Here is a 13187-nt window from a genome sequence, read left to right on the forward strand (position 1 = left end):
CAAGAGTCGGACGCTCAACCGACTGAGCTACCCACATGTCCCCATGTTCATCTTTAGTACTGAGGTTAAATCTATTTTCCTACTAACGGCACGTGAATCATTTTGTACGATGCGTGCTGGACAGCTACAAGACAAATGCTCCCGTGCCTCGCGGGGTACCTTTTGGACTCTGGGTTAAGTCCTTACCTTGTTACGTGCATTTGAGAAATCAAAGTCACAGAAGAATGCAAGACATTTTGTTCTTTAATCTAACTTATAAGGTAAAGCCAGATCTCAGAGAAGTATGAAAACAGTTTGTGGTTATGAGTTCACAGACAAAGCCGCAGCAGCTATGGCAGAGGGCTTACCCATCCTCCAATGGCTCGCATCCCACCATCAGCTGGCTGATGGGTGAGCCTGAGCAAGGCACTCAGCTCCTGGGGGGCCTCGGTGGGTTTAACTGTAAAGTGAAGGCTAGGTCTTACAAGTGGCTGCTAAGTGCTCTTTTAGCTTTCAGATTTTACGAGCTCCTGACTAACGGCAGGAGGAGACAGGAATATGAAAATAACAAAAGAACAACACCAAGACACTAAGCATCAAAACATTGAAACAAAATTCACTGCCTCATGCCAAATAACACACAACGTGTGACTGAGTAAGAATAGTCTGGGGGTGGTGGGGGCACCTGGGTGACTCAGTGGGTTGAACATGTGACTTTGCCTCAGGTCATGATCTCTGGGTCCTGGGACCAAGCCCTGCCTTGGGATGGGGGTGGGGGGTGTCCCCACTCAGCAGGGATCTGCTTTTCCCTCTCCCTCTGCTCTTCCCTCCACTCATGCTCTCTATGTCTCTCTCTCAAATAAATAAGTAAAATCTTAAAAAAAGAAAGAAAGAAGGAATAGTCTAGGTGTGAGAAAAAAAAGGACTGTTGGCGGAATCTATCAAGAGGCTCTCAGTTCAAGTCCCTTCATTGGTGAACCTGCTTTCTGGTTCCTAACCCTGGATTCTTTATAGGCTTATGAAGTTAGTACCTTCCTGCTCTGAGTTGTAAGCAATGTTTTTAAAAAAAAAAAAAAAAAAAAAAAAGAGGGAGAGAGAAAGAGAGAGAGAGAATATTTAATAGTAAATAATTTCTATCATGTATTATTCCTATATGCGACTTCAGCCAAAAGAAATGCCAGACATCAGCAGAAGGGGATATGAGGAAAGAGAAATGATAGGCCTCCCAACTGGAATAAGGTCAAGTCTAGAACGGTACAGTTGTCCTTTCATTGTCCCCCAACGAACTGTTGGATAAAGCAGGGAAAACAGTAGGAAAGTGGCTGGAGAATAAAAGATTTTTATCTGAGGACAGAATAAGAAGTTACTTCTTTACCAAATCTTTCCACAATATTAGAACAATGTAGGGAAAATATAACTACACTATACAATGGATCACAAGATATGAAAACCGTAATCCCAAGAGGTGATAAAAGCTAAAAATGAAAAGATAAAAATTTTAAAGTAAATGTATCAATATATCCATAGTCAATTATTAAAATAAGTTAATAATGCTTAAATCATACCCCCACCTTTTGATAGCAAAACTAGTGGGAAATCAACCTCATCCAAAAAAATGTCTGAGGAGTATAACATTCCTTATATTTACAGACAATGGTAATCAAGGGTAAGACATGAAGCAATGCTATAACCTTTACAACATCCTGTGTAAGGCAGACTTTCTAGCTTTCATTGAGCTTTGGTTGGGTCACATGATTTTTAAAAAATCTATTGTAAAACTAGATATCGTATGATCTGTGATACCAGGAAAATTGGAGGGTGACTGGAGAGAAAGCAGCCTATTATGTCCACCTAAACACATTAAAATGGATGAACCGAAGCAAGGACATCAAGCAGCTGAATTATGCACCAAATATACTGTAGGCCCTACTTAGCAATTACTGTGCAAAATGGGTTTAAATCCAAACATAAAATTTTCTCATTAGAAGATTCCTGTAGCCTGTCAGAGTGAGAAGCTATTCCACTGGACAATGAGGGATGGGTCAAGGTCCAAGATCTTAAAGACCACAGACAAGCACCTGACGTGGATAATTTAGACAGTCACCCACTGCCGGAGGCCTTGGGGAAGGCATAAAAAAACAGCACCCCTGATCCCAGGTCAGTCAGGACCTATATGCCATCCTCCCCAGCTCTGGCCCATTGTGCTCTTTTTACAGCTCTTAGGAGTTGAATAAAGGACCCCAGTTTCCAGTTCCTTTTACAATGACCAACATAGAGTATTTGGGCCCAAAGAAGATATAAGCCAAATCTATCATCCAGGTATTAACATTAAAACCCAACCTTTCTGCAGGCCAATGCCTTCACTCATTCATAAGACTGTTCATGGTATGAACTCATCCTGCTTTGGCTAAGGACAGGACTATCCCTACAGCTGCCCAGTGGGACCTGGCCAAGCCTTTTATGAATGACACAGACCCTGAGCAAACAATGGTTCTTTCAAGGACCCTTATTCCTGGGCAACAATTCTGCCTCACACTTACATGTGATGTCACATCCTGAATAACCATGACCCAGAGGATGTGAGTAACAGACTCTTCCTGCTAGAAGGCAGCCAAACACCAAAGAATTCCACCTCGGATCTGTTAGAACACAATGGGAACAGCGATATTGCATATGGCGTATGCAGAGAGGCCCACGGAGCAAAACCGAGCTTCCACTTCACAGCGATGTATTATTGTTTCCTAATTGGTTAATATGATTTTTATAATAGAGAGAGAGAGAGAGAGAGATGGAGAACAAAAAAAATAAAAGGCTGAACAAGTGAATACAAACTAGGAAATGCCGGGCTACAAATGAGCTAGGGTTTTATAGAATGGAAGCATGTGACTTCTAATCACGTCGCCCCCTGATAAATAAGAGAACAGCATTTGGTTTTAAGTGGAAGCAAAACCTTTTTCATTTAACAACAACTTCTGATGTATTAAATATGACCATTTTATACTCCCACTTATATCACTGTGTGAAAAGAAATGCTAAAGTATGGCAGAACAAGAGTAACAGCATTATATTGTTTGACACAAATACCACTGTCCGGAACTATTAAAACACTTTCTAAAAAAAGACACGGTGAAAAAAAAAACATATTCTGATGCAATCCAGGACTTCAAGCCTTTTCTGAAAATGGAGAATATGCCACAATTAGCTACTTGGGGTAAATTAAAAAAAAAAATGCTTTAGTTATGTTTTCCTATAATTTAGCTGGCTTAATTAAAAGGAAGTTATATGTAACTTTAAACATGACAAAGAGGAATTTTATTTTGTTACATTTAGGTATTAAATCAGACAACAAGACTTGAACTTCAGCTTCTGGAACATTCCCTTTCCACCAACAAATTGGAAAAACAGATTTTGGATCAGACCAGTGAAATAAACAAATTGCAAGATAAGAACAGGTAATAAAAACACAAAAAATTACAATTCAGAATTGCACACTTTCTAGATCTAAAAGCCTATTTCATATGACTATTAATTATAAGCATGGCTTCCAAAATCATGACAAAATGACAGATTTCTTAATGTGGAGTGTCAGGATCCGACACTTCGTAAGGGAAAGGAAGGGAGAGGGTCTGGGAGGAAATATGGAGGTTACCATGCCTTCTAATCCACTCTTCAATGTTTTCATTCTCCAGTCCCTTAAAGATTCTCTTCCAATGATTCCCCAAACTCTGCCTCAATACTGCACAATTTAATCTGTGACAAAATACTGCCAGTGCCATGGAGTAAAAGTAACACTGGCCTAGGCATTTTAATAGTTCCTTTGCCTCTGGGAACTTTGTTGTTGCCAATGCAGAATGAGCAGAGCTGGAAAATTACACTTAAACTAAAAACAGTGCACATTTCATGATACAATTGTTACTTCTAAAACATATGATAAAGTAAAAACAGAAGTTAATAATAAATATAATATTGATATTTAAACAAGATCTAGAAAAATCCCAAGAAAACCATACAAAAACAAACTTGGGATGATCAGTGGGGATGGTTTTCAAAGGTTTATTGCAGTCAGGGGCATAGAAGGAGAATTGTGTTTATTAACCTGTTTCTAACCAAGACATGTCTACATGACAGGGAGAATGGCCAGACAACAAGGTACTCTCTTTCACAGCTACTTAATTTCAATTTCATAATTCCTCACTCTTAACCAAAAATGATGATGAACTTGATGTCTTATAACCATTCTTTCCTGTTAATCAGGAACTCAGCTGAAATCATTCCTTCTGTTCTTTGGGTAACAAGTTTAACTCATTACTGATTTAGGGTCTTGAAGAGCAAATGGATTTTTAATATTTCTGCAAATAGTTTGTTTAATTCAAATATTTTTCTTCACTGTTTCCACTTTTTTCCTTCGGCAAAGTAGTAAAAATTTGAGACCAACAATTGAGATATAACAATCTCTCCAATTCCATTTTCTTAAAATGGTCTTATTTAATAATGTTCTCTTATTTAACGATGTTGCAGTAATGGGACGCTTCGGGAGCTGAATGATTACTCTAGTTGCCTGCCAGGACAATACTGTCCGGGCTACGTCCCGTTTGTTGAATGCAGCCTGGTCTTGAACACTGTCCCCTCCTTAAGTTTCTACTTCTGTATGCTGAAACACTAATATCATCAGTTAAGTATGTCAGTTATGTCACCCGAGTATTGCCTTTGTAAATATTTGCCAAATCATATTGCCTTTTGCCTAGAGAAATGCAAATCTGATCTCCAAGTTCGGACACACTGTTTAATGTTTCCGCTTACTACAAGTAAACTGTTACCCGCAGCTGGGATTGCTTTGAAAGACAATCAACAACTTTCCTTACATCTTTTGATCATCCATGATCTGGTAAAATTTCTTTGTATGTTAGAGCTTTACGGTATAAAACAGTAATTCCCACCAGCCCGTAGCTTGCTGTGTTTTCTGATTATTCTTGCATACGGGATCTTTCACATTCTTTTTCACTTAAATCTTTCACATTTTCCGCCAGTTTAATCAACACTGACCAATAATGCTCTTTTCCGATACTTTGAGCCTACTTTTATTATGACACTAAATTTAAACAACACATTTCCTCCATAAAAGCACCTTGTCAAACATACCTAATAAACTATTGTTTTAGTTTGCAATAAGCAGCTTGGATGGCAAACACCTCACTCAGAGTGGAGTTGTACATGGACCATTTCAGAATGGCCCGCCAAAGCACAGACCCTGAGAGGGAGAGCTTGCTATCAGCAGACTCTCCATAGAAACCACTCGTGCAGCTCTTAGCAGCTGCAGAAATCGTCATCTCTTGTATCACAAATATGAAATGAAGGGACAATAATATGGTCTCTATTAATGGGGGTAAGTCAATAAAAATAAGAAAACCACACAGATGATTTTCCATCTTTCTGTGACTTTGGCATGCTGTGTTTTGAGGTGTCTTCTATTTTGACTAGCCTAGAATCTCATTTGCAAGAACATCATTGTAAATATCTGTGGATGTTTTGCACATGTAACAAACCATACCTTTCAATTACTTTCAGCATTTCCCCCCCAAATATTGTCCAACTGTTTTCATTACTGAATAGTTTCAAATTAAGTCAAAGTACTCATTAGGGTCAGTGTTTCTCTGAAAATTGCTACTATCCAATTGTTAGGTTCACCAGCCAAAGGTGAAAATTACAATGTGGTTTTCATCTTATCATTCTTTTTTTTTTCTTCTAAAAATAAATGATTCAACTTATTTTTTCAAACTTTTTGAATTTTCCAAATTTTCAAATTTTTCAAATTATACCAGTTCCATGAAACTGTGATTACTGTTGCCGTGATTACTGTTACTGAAAAGGGCTGCCACTGATACTGTCCCTTTCTGAGAAGCCTTGGTATTTCTGCCCACACAGGATACCTTTCCCGTACTTCTCATCTATGAGAGCTATGTTAATGGAAAGATAAGCTAAGCTTAAGTTCGACTTCTATGCTGAGGATCGAATTGGTTCTCCTTGATCAGAAAATCAAATACTGTGCTAAAGTGTGAGCTGTCAAAGAACGTGCGCATGCCCCATGCTGCTCCCCCTCCTTTCTCCCCGCCCCATCACCCTCGGCCATGGCCTTTGTGGCAATGTACCAATCCTTGCTATGAATTTACACTCTATTTTCATCTATCTTATCCTAGGTAACATTATCCTACTTAGTTTTCTCTCATTTAAAGAAATGCTGCTGTTGGTGGTCACTCATTGCATGGGTTTCCCAAGCCAGTAATGGGTCCCTGTCCGCATTTTGCAAAATACGATCTGGGACTCCTTGCCGCTTTACTGTGCTTCTGTAACTCATTACACATTTCCGGTCTCAGAGCCCATGTGATTTGGGGTGATCTGAGGCTGGCCTAAACTCTTTAATCCATGCTTGTATTTAACCTTAATATTAACTATTTTAGATCAAGATGCAACTGCCCTCTGGAGCTATAGTGGTATAGGTTTTGGAGAAAGAAATTATTATTTTTTTTTTAATAAATATCCACCCTGGAGTGTTCATACTTTGGAGCATGGGATTGTCCCATCTTTCCTTTATGCCTCCTCATGGAATATTAAAGACAACAAAGGACAGCTGTTTAAGAAATCTCAGCAATGTCATTTTGAAGGCAACATAGATTAGTCACTTAAAAATGCCCCATTTACGTTATGTTAATTGTCTAGGTCAAGTGTCACAGGAGTACTTCCAAAACATACTGCCTGAATGCTGATGGGACTAGAAGAGATTTTAGGGCAAAAAGGGAGAAGCTTTATGCATTTATTTTCAGGTTAACTTCTGCTTACAGCAAGTCATTTTTGTTTTTGTTTTTGTTTTAAAGATTTTTTTAGTCATTTTGGTTTTTAAATAAAAAGTACATACAATTAAAAATAAGCTAATATCAAGAAAAATAATAAGAAACAATAGTTAAAATAAATATAACACGTACGAAAGTGGAGTGCAAATAAGTATTACAGTAAGTGATTATTTTTTGACTTGGTATACAGACTAAATACTTGCTGTCGTAGACTGATCTTCAATGATCTAGACTGGTATAAATTTAAGAGCTCCAATTGAGTTTCTAATCGTGATTACTAAAACAGATTGTTAATATTATAGGTAAGACCTACTACCATGGGTAGCCAGTTTCTTGGCTGACTAATGTTGCTTGCAGGGTTAAAAACTCAGAAAATGTGACTTTCTCCCAAAGGCATAGTAGGCTTACTGATTATTTGAACTAGAAGGGACTTCAGAGATCATCATCTAGTCTACTGCATCTTTTTTCGGTATTTATTTCTACAGATGGAGAGTCACGTAGGTAGACATGCACCTAGACGCAGAGTAGGGACGACCACGTAACACAGGGAGTCATGCACAGATGTGAAGCTCTCAGCCTGCACTTTCCACTCTGCCCACATGTGCTCCCAACATCAAGGCTGCCTTCTCAGTGAATAATTCCATAGACCCCCTACACCAAAACCATGGTCTTCAAATGCATGCCAGTGATAACTTCTAATTACGGACCTCAGATTTTTACCAGGGTATTTTATCCTCATATCTATGTCACACTTATTTATGCAATGTTCTTGGCAAGTTTGAGAGCTTCTTCAGGGCTGCAGCAACACTTTCACTCTGGGAAGACAGAGTGTCTTGGGAAGCAGAAATTCAATAAACATAAAAGATGATATAAGAATTATGAAACTGACTTGATGTCCATAAAGCAATCACTAAAATAACCATTATTTCCCTTTATAAGTTTCTTAGAAAAGAAAGTACTAGACATGGAAGACAAGCATATAGTTCAACTACGATCAATAAAAGAAGAGAAAGATCAGCTCCAGATATTAGTATCCAAGCAAAATTCCATCATTGAAGAACTAGAAAAACAACTGGTGACCGCCACAGTGAATAATTCCGTTCTCCAGAAGCAGCAACACGATCTGATGGAGACAGTTCATAATTTATTGACTATGATATCAACGTCAAACTGTAAGTCAAGTTTATATATCATTTTTCCTTCAGTTTTAATTGCCATGATTTTGTAAGTGATGTTTCAAAATTCCAAAAAATTCTCATCTTTCAGAAAAGGACTATTTCTCTTACAGTTTCCTATGAAAGCCTTACAGAGGCTCATCAGAGAATCAATTAAAAAAGGAGGAAGTAATTTCTCTCCAGGTTATTTACCTAAAGAATACAAAATCACTAATCCAAAAAGATATGTGTACCCCTAGGTTTATTGCAGCATTATTTACATAGCCAAATTATGAAAGCTGCCCACGTGTCCATAGGTAGATGAATAAGGAAGTGAATTCCATATGTATTACAGAATATTATTCAGCCATAAAGAGAGGAAAATCTTGCCTTTCATGACAACATGGATGGAGCTACAGAGTGTTATGCTAAGTGAAATAAGCCAAAGGCAAATAAGCCAATAAGACAGACAAATACCATATGATTTCAGTCAGATGTGGGGATTTAAGAAACAAAACAAAGAAAAAAGCAGAGAGGGGGGAAAAATCAGATTCTTAACTAGAGAGAACAAACAGATGGTCACCGGAGGGGACGTGGGGGAGGGGACGTGGGGAAGGGGACGGGGAAAAGAGGAGATGGCGAGTGAGAACACACTTGATGTGCTGAGCACCGAGTGACGTACAGAGCTGTTGAATCACTGTACTGTACACCCGAAACTATTACAACACTGTATGTTAACTGTACCGAAATTTAAATTTTGTTAAATGCTGCTCAGGGAGATAAAGCAGAAAGAAGGAAGAAGGGGAGGACATAAGGAATATGTATTTACACTAATTAGTTATTGTGAGGCAAAACACCCCACACGTGCTTCCTGGGCTCAAAGAGCCTACTTGCTGTTAGTTCCATCGCTATCTAGATGGATGAGGCTGGGCGGCCGATGAAGAGGTCGCCAATCCACCGTGGACTTGATTTTTTTAAGTGGGAAAAACAAATCTAAACCAAAAGCCTGTTGTGAAGACTGACTTAATACTCACGGTGACTGGCATATAACTGGCACTCAGGAAATGCCAGCCCCCTTTCCTCAGCCCACCCTTAGAGACATTTCACCTACTTTATTATTGTTTTACATTCACTTTTTTGGGGGGTGGATTTTGGAGGGAAAAACGGAAGCATCTTTAGTCGCTAATTGGAAATGGGATCCACCATTTGTGTGGCATTATCATTTTAAGGTTTTTTTTTTCTTAAACAAATTGGGTCTAGTTCTTATTACAGTTTATTTCCCAAAGTCCTCTAAACTTGGGTTCTTTTGACACAGATACACTTTACATATGAATCATGTGAAGATAGTCTTAACTTCATAAGAAATATGTCCCCACATCGTTCCTCAAGTCATGCGGTTATCCCAGTACTTTTTCACATTCACAGAAAAGGGAAACACAATCATCTGAAATCTGGTGGGAGCAAGATAATGTGAGGTGTTGCTCTGATGAGCCAAAGTAGAGAAAATCAGCAAGCTCCCCCATCCTGGCGGAAAAGAGGGCCAGAGGAGCGAGGGTAGTAGACGCGGCTTTCCTTTCCCCGCGCGCTTCCAGCTGATGTGAAGGCAAAACCCCTGCCGCCCTGTGATGCCTGCCCGCATGCCCAACCCATGCGCCTGTGCTCCGGGGGGTTCCTCGAATGGACAGATATCTCTGCAGGAACGCACACGCACACACAGATACACACACACACACCCTTTTTTTAATGGCAAAAAGGACTGGGAAATCTAAATGTTGAGAGCAGGGCGCCTGGGTGGCTCAGTGGGTTAAGCCGCTGCCTTCGGCTCAGGTCATGATCTCAAGGTCCTGGGATCGAGTCCCGCATCGGGCTCTCTGCTCAGCAGGGAGCCCGCTTCCCTCTCTCTCTCTCTGCCTGCCTCTCTGCCTACTTGTGATCTCTCTCTGTCAAATAAAAAAATAAAATCTTAAAAAAAAAATAAAAAAAATAAATGTTGAGAGCAGAGTAAAAATCTGAAAGAATTTCATAATCCTAGTAATTTTTAGACTTAGAGTAAGAATTTCAAAGACTTGGATAAATAATGGTAGCCCCCTCATGAATACAAAGTATAATGGGACAGTTGCTTAAAATCCAAAGAATACTCTTACTATCGTTATCCGATAGTCTAAAGAAATGTATCAAGACTTATCCTCAGGCATTTACCTTTTTTAAAACAATGAGAAAACAAAAAAACAAAACAAAACAAAAAAAAAAAAACAAAAAAAGGGAGAAAACATACATCCGCAGCCTGGCTAGGATAATGGCTAATGGGACCTGCTATATAGCCACTGTAGAGGGGACACTATTTTTAGGTACCTTCTTATTTTATTCTTTTGCAATAATTTTAAGTGATTCTAATCAAGATGGAAGATTTTTTTTTAAGGTAATTGTTTACTATAGTTAATTGCAAAGTATTTGCATTTCAGGTTGATGACAAAAAAGAAGGAAGTATGGATTATTGGTGATATTCTTTGATTAACGCAGAACAGGCAGAAGGAGTGATTTTTTGGGAAAGGATAAAAACTGGTGTGTCTTTTCTACTCATTATAAGAACTCAAATGTAATAAAACTTGAGTGCATCTCAAAATAATAAATTTTATCTGTTTATGAACTCCCATTAAATGCTTTCCTCTTTTTTTTTTAAAGCAGCCAAGAACTCCTTCGATGTTAAGGAAGAGCAAGTCATTTTCAGAGACTGTGCAGAAGTGTTCAAGTCAGGACTGACAGCCAACGGCATCTACACACTCACATTCCCTAATTCCACGGAGGAGGTCAAGGTGCGGTGTTTGTCTTCTTATTTCAAGTACCTGGCTATGAACAGGTTATTTTAGAATAGAAGCAGGAGACCCACATAATGCAGCTCGCACACCCAGACCCTTCCCAACATCATGCAAAACAGAGCACCAAACATTCACTGAGCATCTGCCTCACACGAAACACCTGCCAAGGGCTCCGCGTCCAGTCACTGCACACATGACGATGCAGAAATCTGTCATCATGAGAAGATACATCTATCTCAGATTCTCCTTGCATTTGACTCGATCATCATTCTGTCAGTTGTTTCCCTTCTGGTGTCGGGCTCATTTCACTGCTTTTCAAGAAAATAACCAAATAGTTTGTCCTGTTGTGCTTTCAAGTAGCATCAGTAGTCCATCAAAAAGAAGTCTCATTTAGCTCACAGCTACAACAACCACAGAAAGCTTTCCTGTGACACAACCGAGGTACCTCGGCTTGCAGAAGTTTACTAAAATTAATGGTTTTTACTCCTTTCTCGATGAGGTCCCAAAGTGATTTTGACTTATTTTTTTCCCAGTTGCGAGGGTGTGACGGGAGCACACGGTGACTCGGACACAGGGTGTGCTGCTCCCTTCTTTCTTTCCGTGATGCCGACTTCCCCAGCAGCCCTGGTGTCCCATCAGTACGAACGCTGTCACAGCATCGAACACCAAAAATGTCTCATGTCATTACGGCAACAGTGTCAGCCTTGTGGACTGGCAGCAAGGGTCTCAGGGACTCCCAGAAGTACACAGGCTACACCATGAGGATTGCTGGGGTTGGTTATTCTTACCCCATTTAACATTGGCTATAAGACTGAAAACACACCATCAAAGAGAGTGGCTCCTTTTCTTCTACAAAATTAGTCCATAGCTTAACTCAATTTTTCTTAGTTATTCTGGATTAATCAGTGAGCATGGCTCCTGCTGTCGCTCGGGAGACACTGAGCTTCAGATGGGAGGTGGGGGCGAAAACTAAAAAGGCCCAGGGAATATTTCAATGTGGCTTCTCACAGAGGTCTGATAAGGTGAAATATTACAGGAGACTCTGTATGAATTGTTACATAATTATCAGATGACTATATATATTAAATGCTTATAAATATGTCTGCATTTCATTGTAGCTTCTACAAGTTGAACCAATGTAAACACTTAGAGAAAAAGCCATTGATATTGTAAAAAGATGGGAATTTTAGAGGTTCCTGGAACCATTATCTCTTTGAACTCAGTATTATCCTCTGTAGTTAAAATGCTAATAAGAAAAGAACACTTTCAAAAGTCTAAGCATTAAGGGTTTAAGTACACAGAATTTGAAACAGTAACATAGACTTTGATTATGAATTTAAAAGATAAATATTGTGCTATTCAAGATAATGCTTTCCAAAGAAAATCTTTCTAATTCATTCATGCTGCTTTAAATCAACCTTGGAAATCAGTTAATGTCCCCAGTGCTCTAGAAGCAGTGCATTAGCGGGGGAGGGTGAGGAATTTTATATATATATATATATATACACACACATTGCCTGCTGCAGATGAGAAAGTAACAAACAAATCCTGTAGGAAGGCTCTCAATCCCCTTTGCAATCTGGTTTTCATAACAATCCTCTGCATACTACTGTCTGTCACCAGATGTTGGTCTCTTCTTGGCCTAGAGCAATGGGGACAGGGGTGGCAGGAGCAGGAGGGCAGAGGATATCTGTGCAATGTGCATGTTTTGCAAATCCAGAGGGCAACTGCTGATTACACGGCACCAACCCACCGCTCTGTAAACGTTTTCCTGACTCGGTGCAGTGCTCCCCTCCCGGAGCACTAAGCCAGCCCGATGGTCTCACTGAAATGTTCTCCAGCAAGCTGAAAATATACAGTCCTGGGAAATGACGGGAGTCTCAGGTCATGGTTGGAAACATCAGGATTTATATTTCTTTTAAACATTTGCAGTAAAAACAACTCATTGACACAGCAGGAAAAAACAATCTTACCAAACCTCAAGTTTCTCATCTCTAAAATAAATGGTCCAGATTAAGTGGCTTCTAGATTCCCTTCCAGACTTAAGACCCTGTAATTCACAATCTGATCGAGGGAGAGAAAGTCTGAGAGACTGGAGTTTAAATTCTGGCTCTGCCAATCTGTGCCTCTGAGCACGTCATTTACCCTGTGTGAGGCCTGTTTCTGAATCTGTAATGTGAGGAAGTAACTGTAGTCATACAGTGATTTGGAGGTGACAATGCACACACAGCACACATGACAGGACTTAGAACTTAACCATCTATTTGAGAAAATGAAATTGTTTATCATTTTGACTGCCCCCAAAGTTTTGGAGATAACTTCTCTGCATTTTGCCCTGTTTCACCTAATTCAGGAAAAGAATGTTCAACAGATCTTTGGGCCAATCTTTTCCA

The 13187-nt window shown here is 39.4% G+C and overlaps 2 protein-coding genes across 3 annotated transcripts in view; one reads left to right on the forward strand and one right to left on the reverse strand.

The window, feature by feature from the left end:
• Positions 1 to 13187, reverse strand: part of MCPH1 (microcephalin 1) — a gene marked incomplete at its 5' end in the record, with an annotated part of 247131 nt that overhangs the window by 105360 nt on the left and 128584 nt on the right. The window lies entirely within an intron of this gene.
• ANGPT2 (angiopoietin 2) overlaps positions 1 to 13187 on the forward strand; it is a 54193-nt gene that overhangs the window by 29361 nt on the left and 11645 nt on the right. The window contains exons 3-5 of one of the 2 annotated variants that reach the window (XM_082715853.1): positions 3310 to 3431; positions 7764 to 7996; positions 10664 to 10791. In XM_082715853.1, the coding sequence (XP_082571979.1) occupies positions 3310 to 3431; positions 7764 to 7996; positions 10664 to 10791 (483 nt within the window). Of the gene's footprint in view, positions 1 to 3309; positions 3432 to 7763; positions 7997 to 10660; positions 10792 to 13187 lie in introns of both variants that reach the window. The other variant, XM_082715852.1, reaches the window with a different exon arrangement.

The sequence above is a fragment of the Mustela nivalis genome, assembly GCF_964662115.1.
Source record: "Mustela nivalis genome assembly, chromosome: 20".
Lineage (NCBI taxonomy): Eukaryota > Metazoa > Chordata > Mammalia > Carnivora > Mustelidae > Mustela > Mustela nivalis.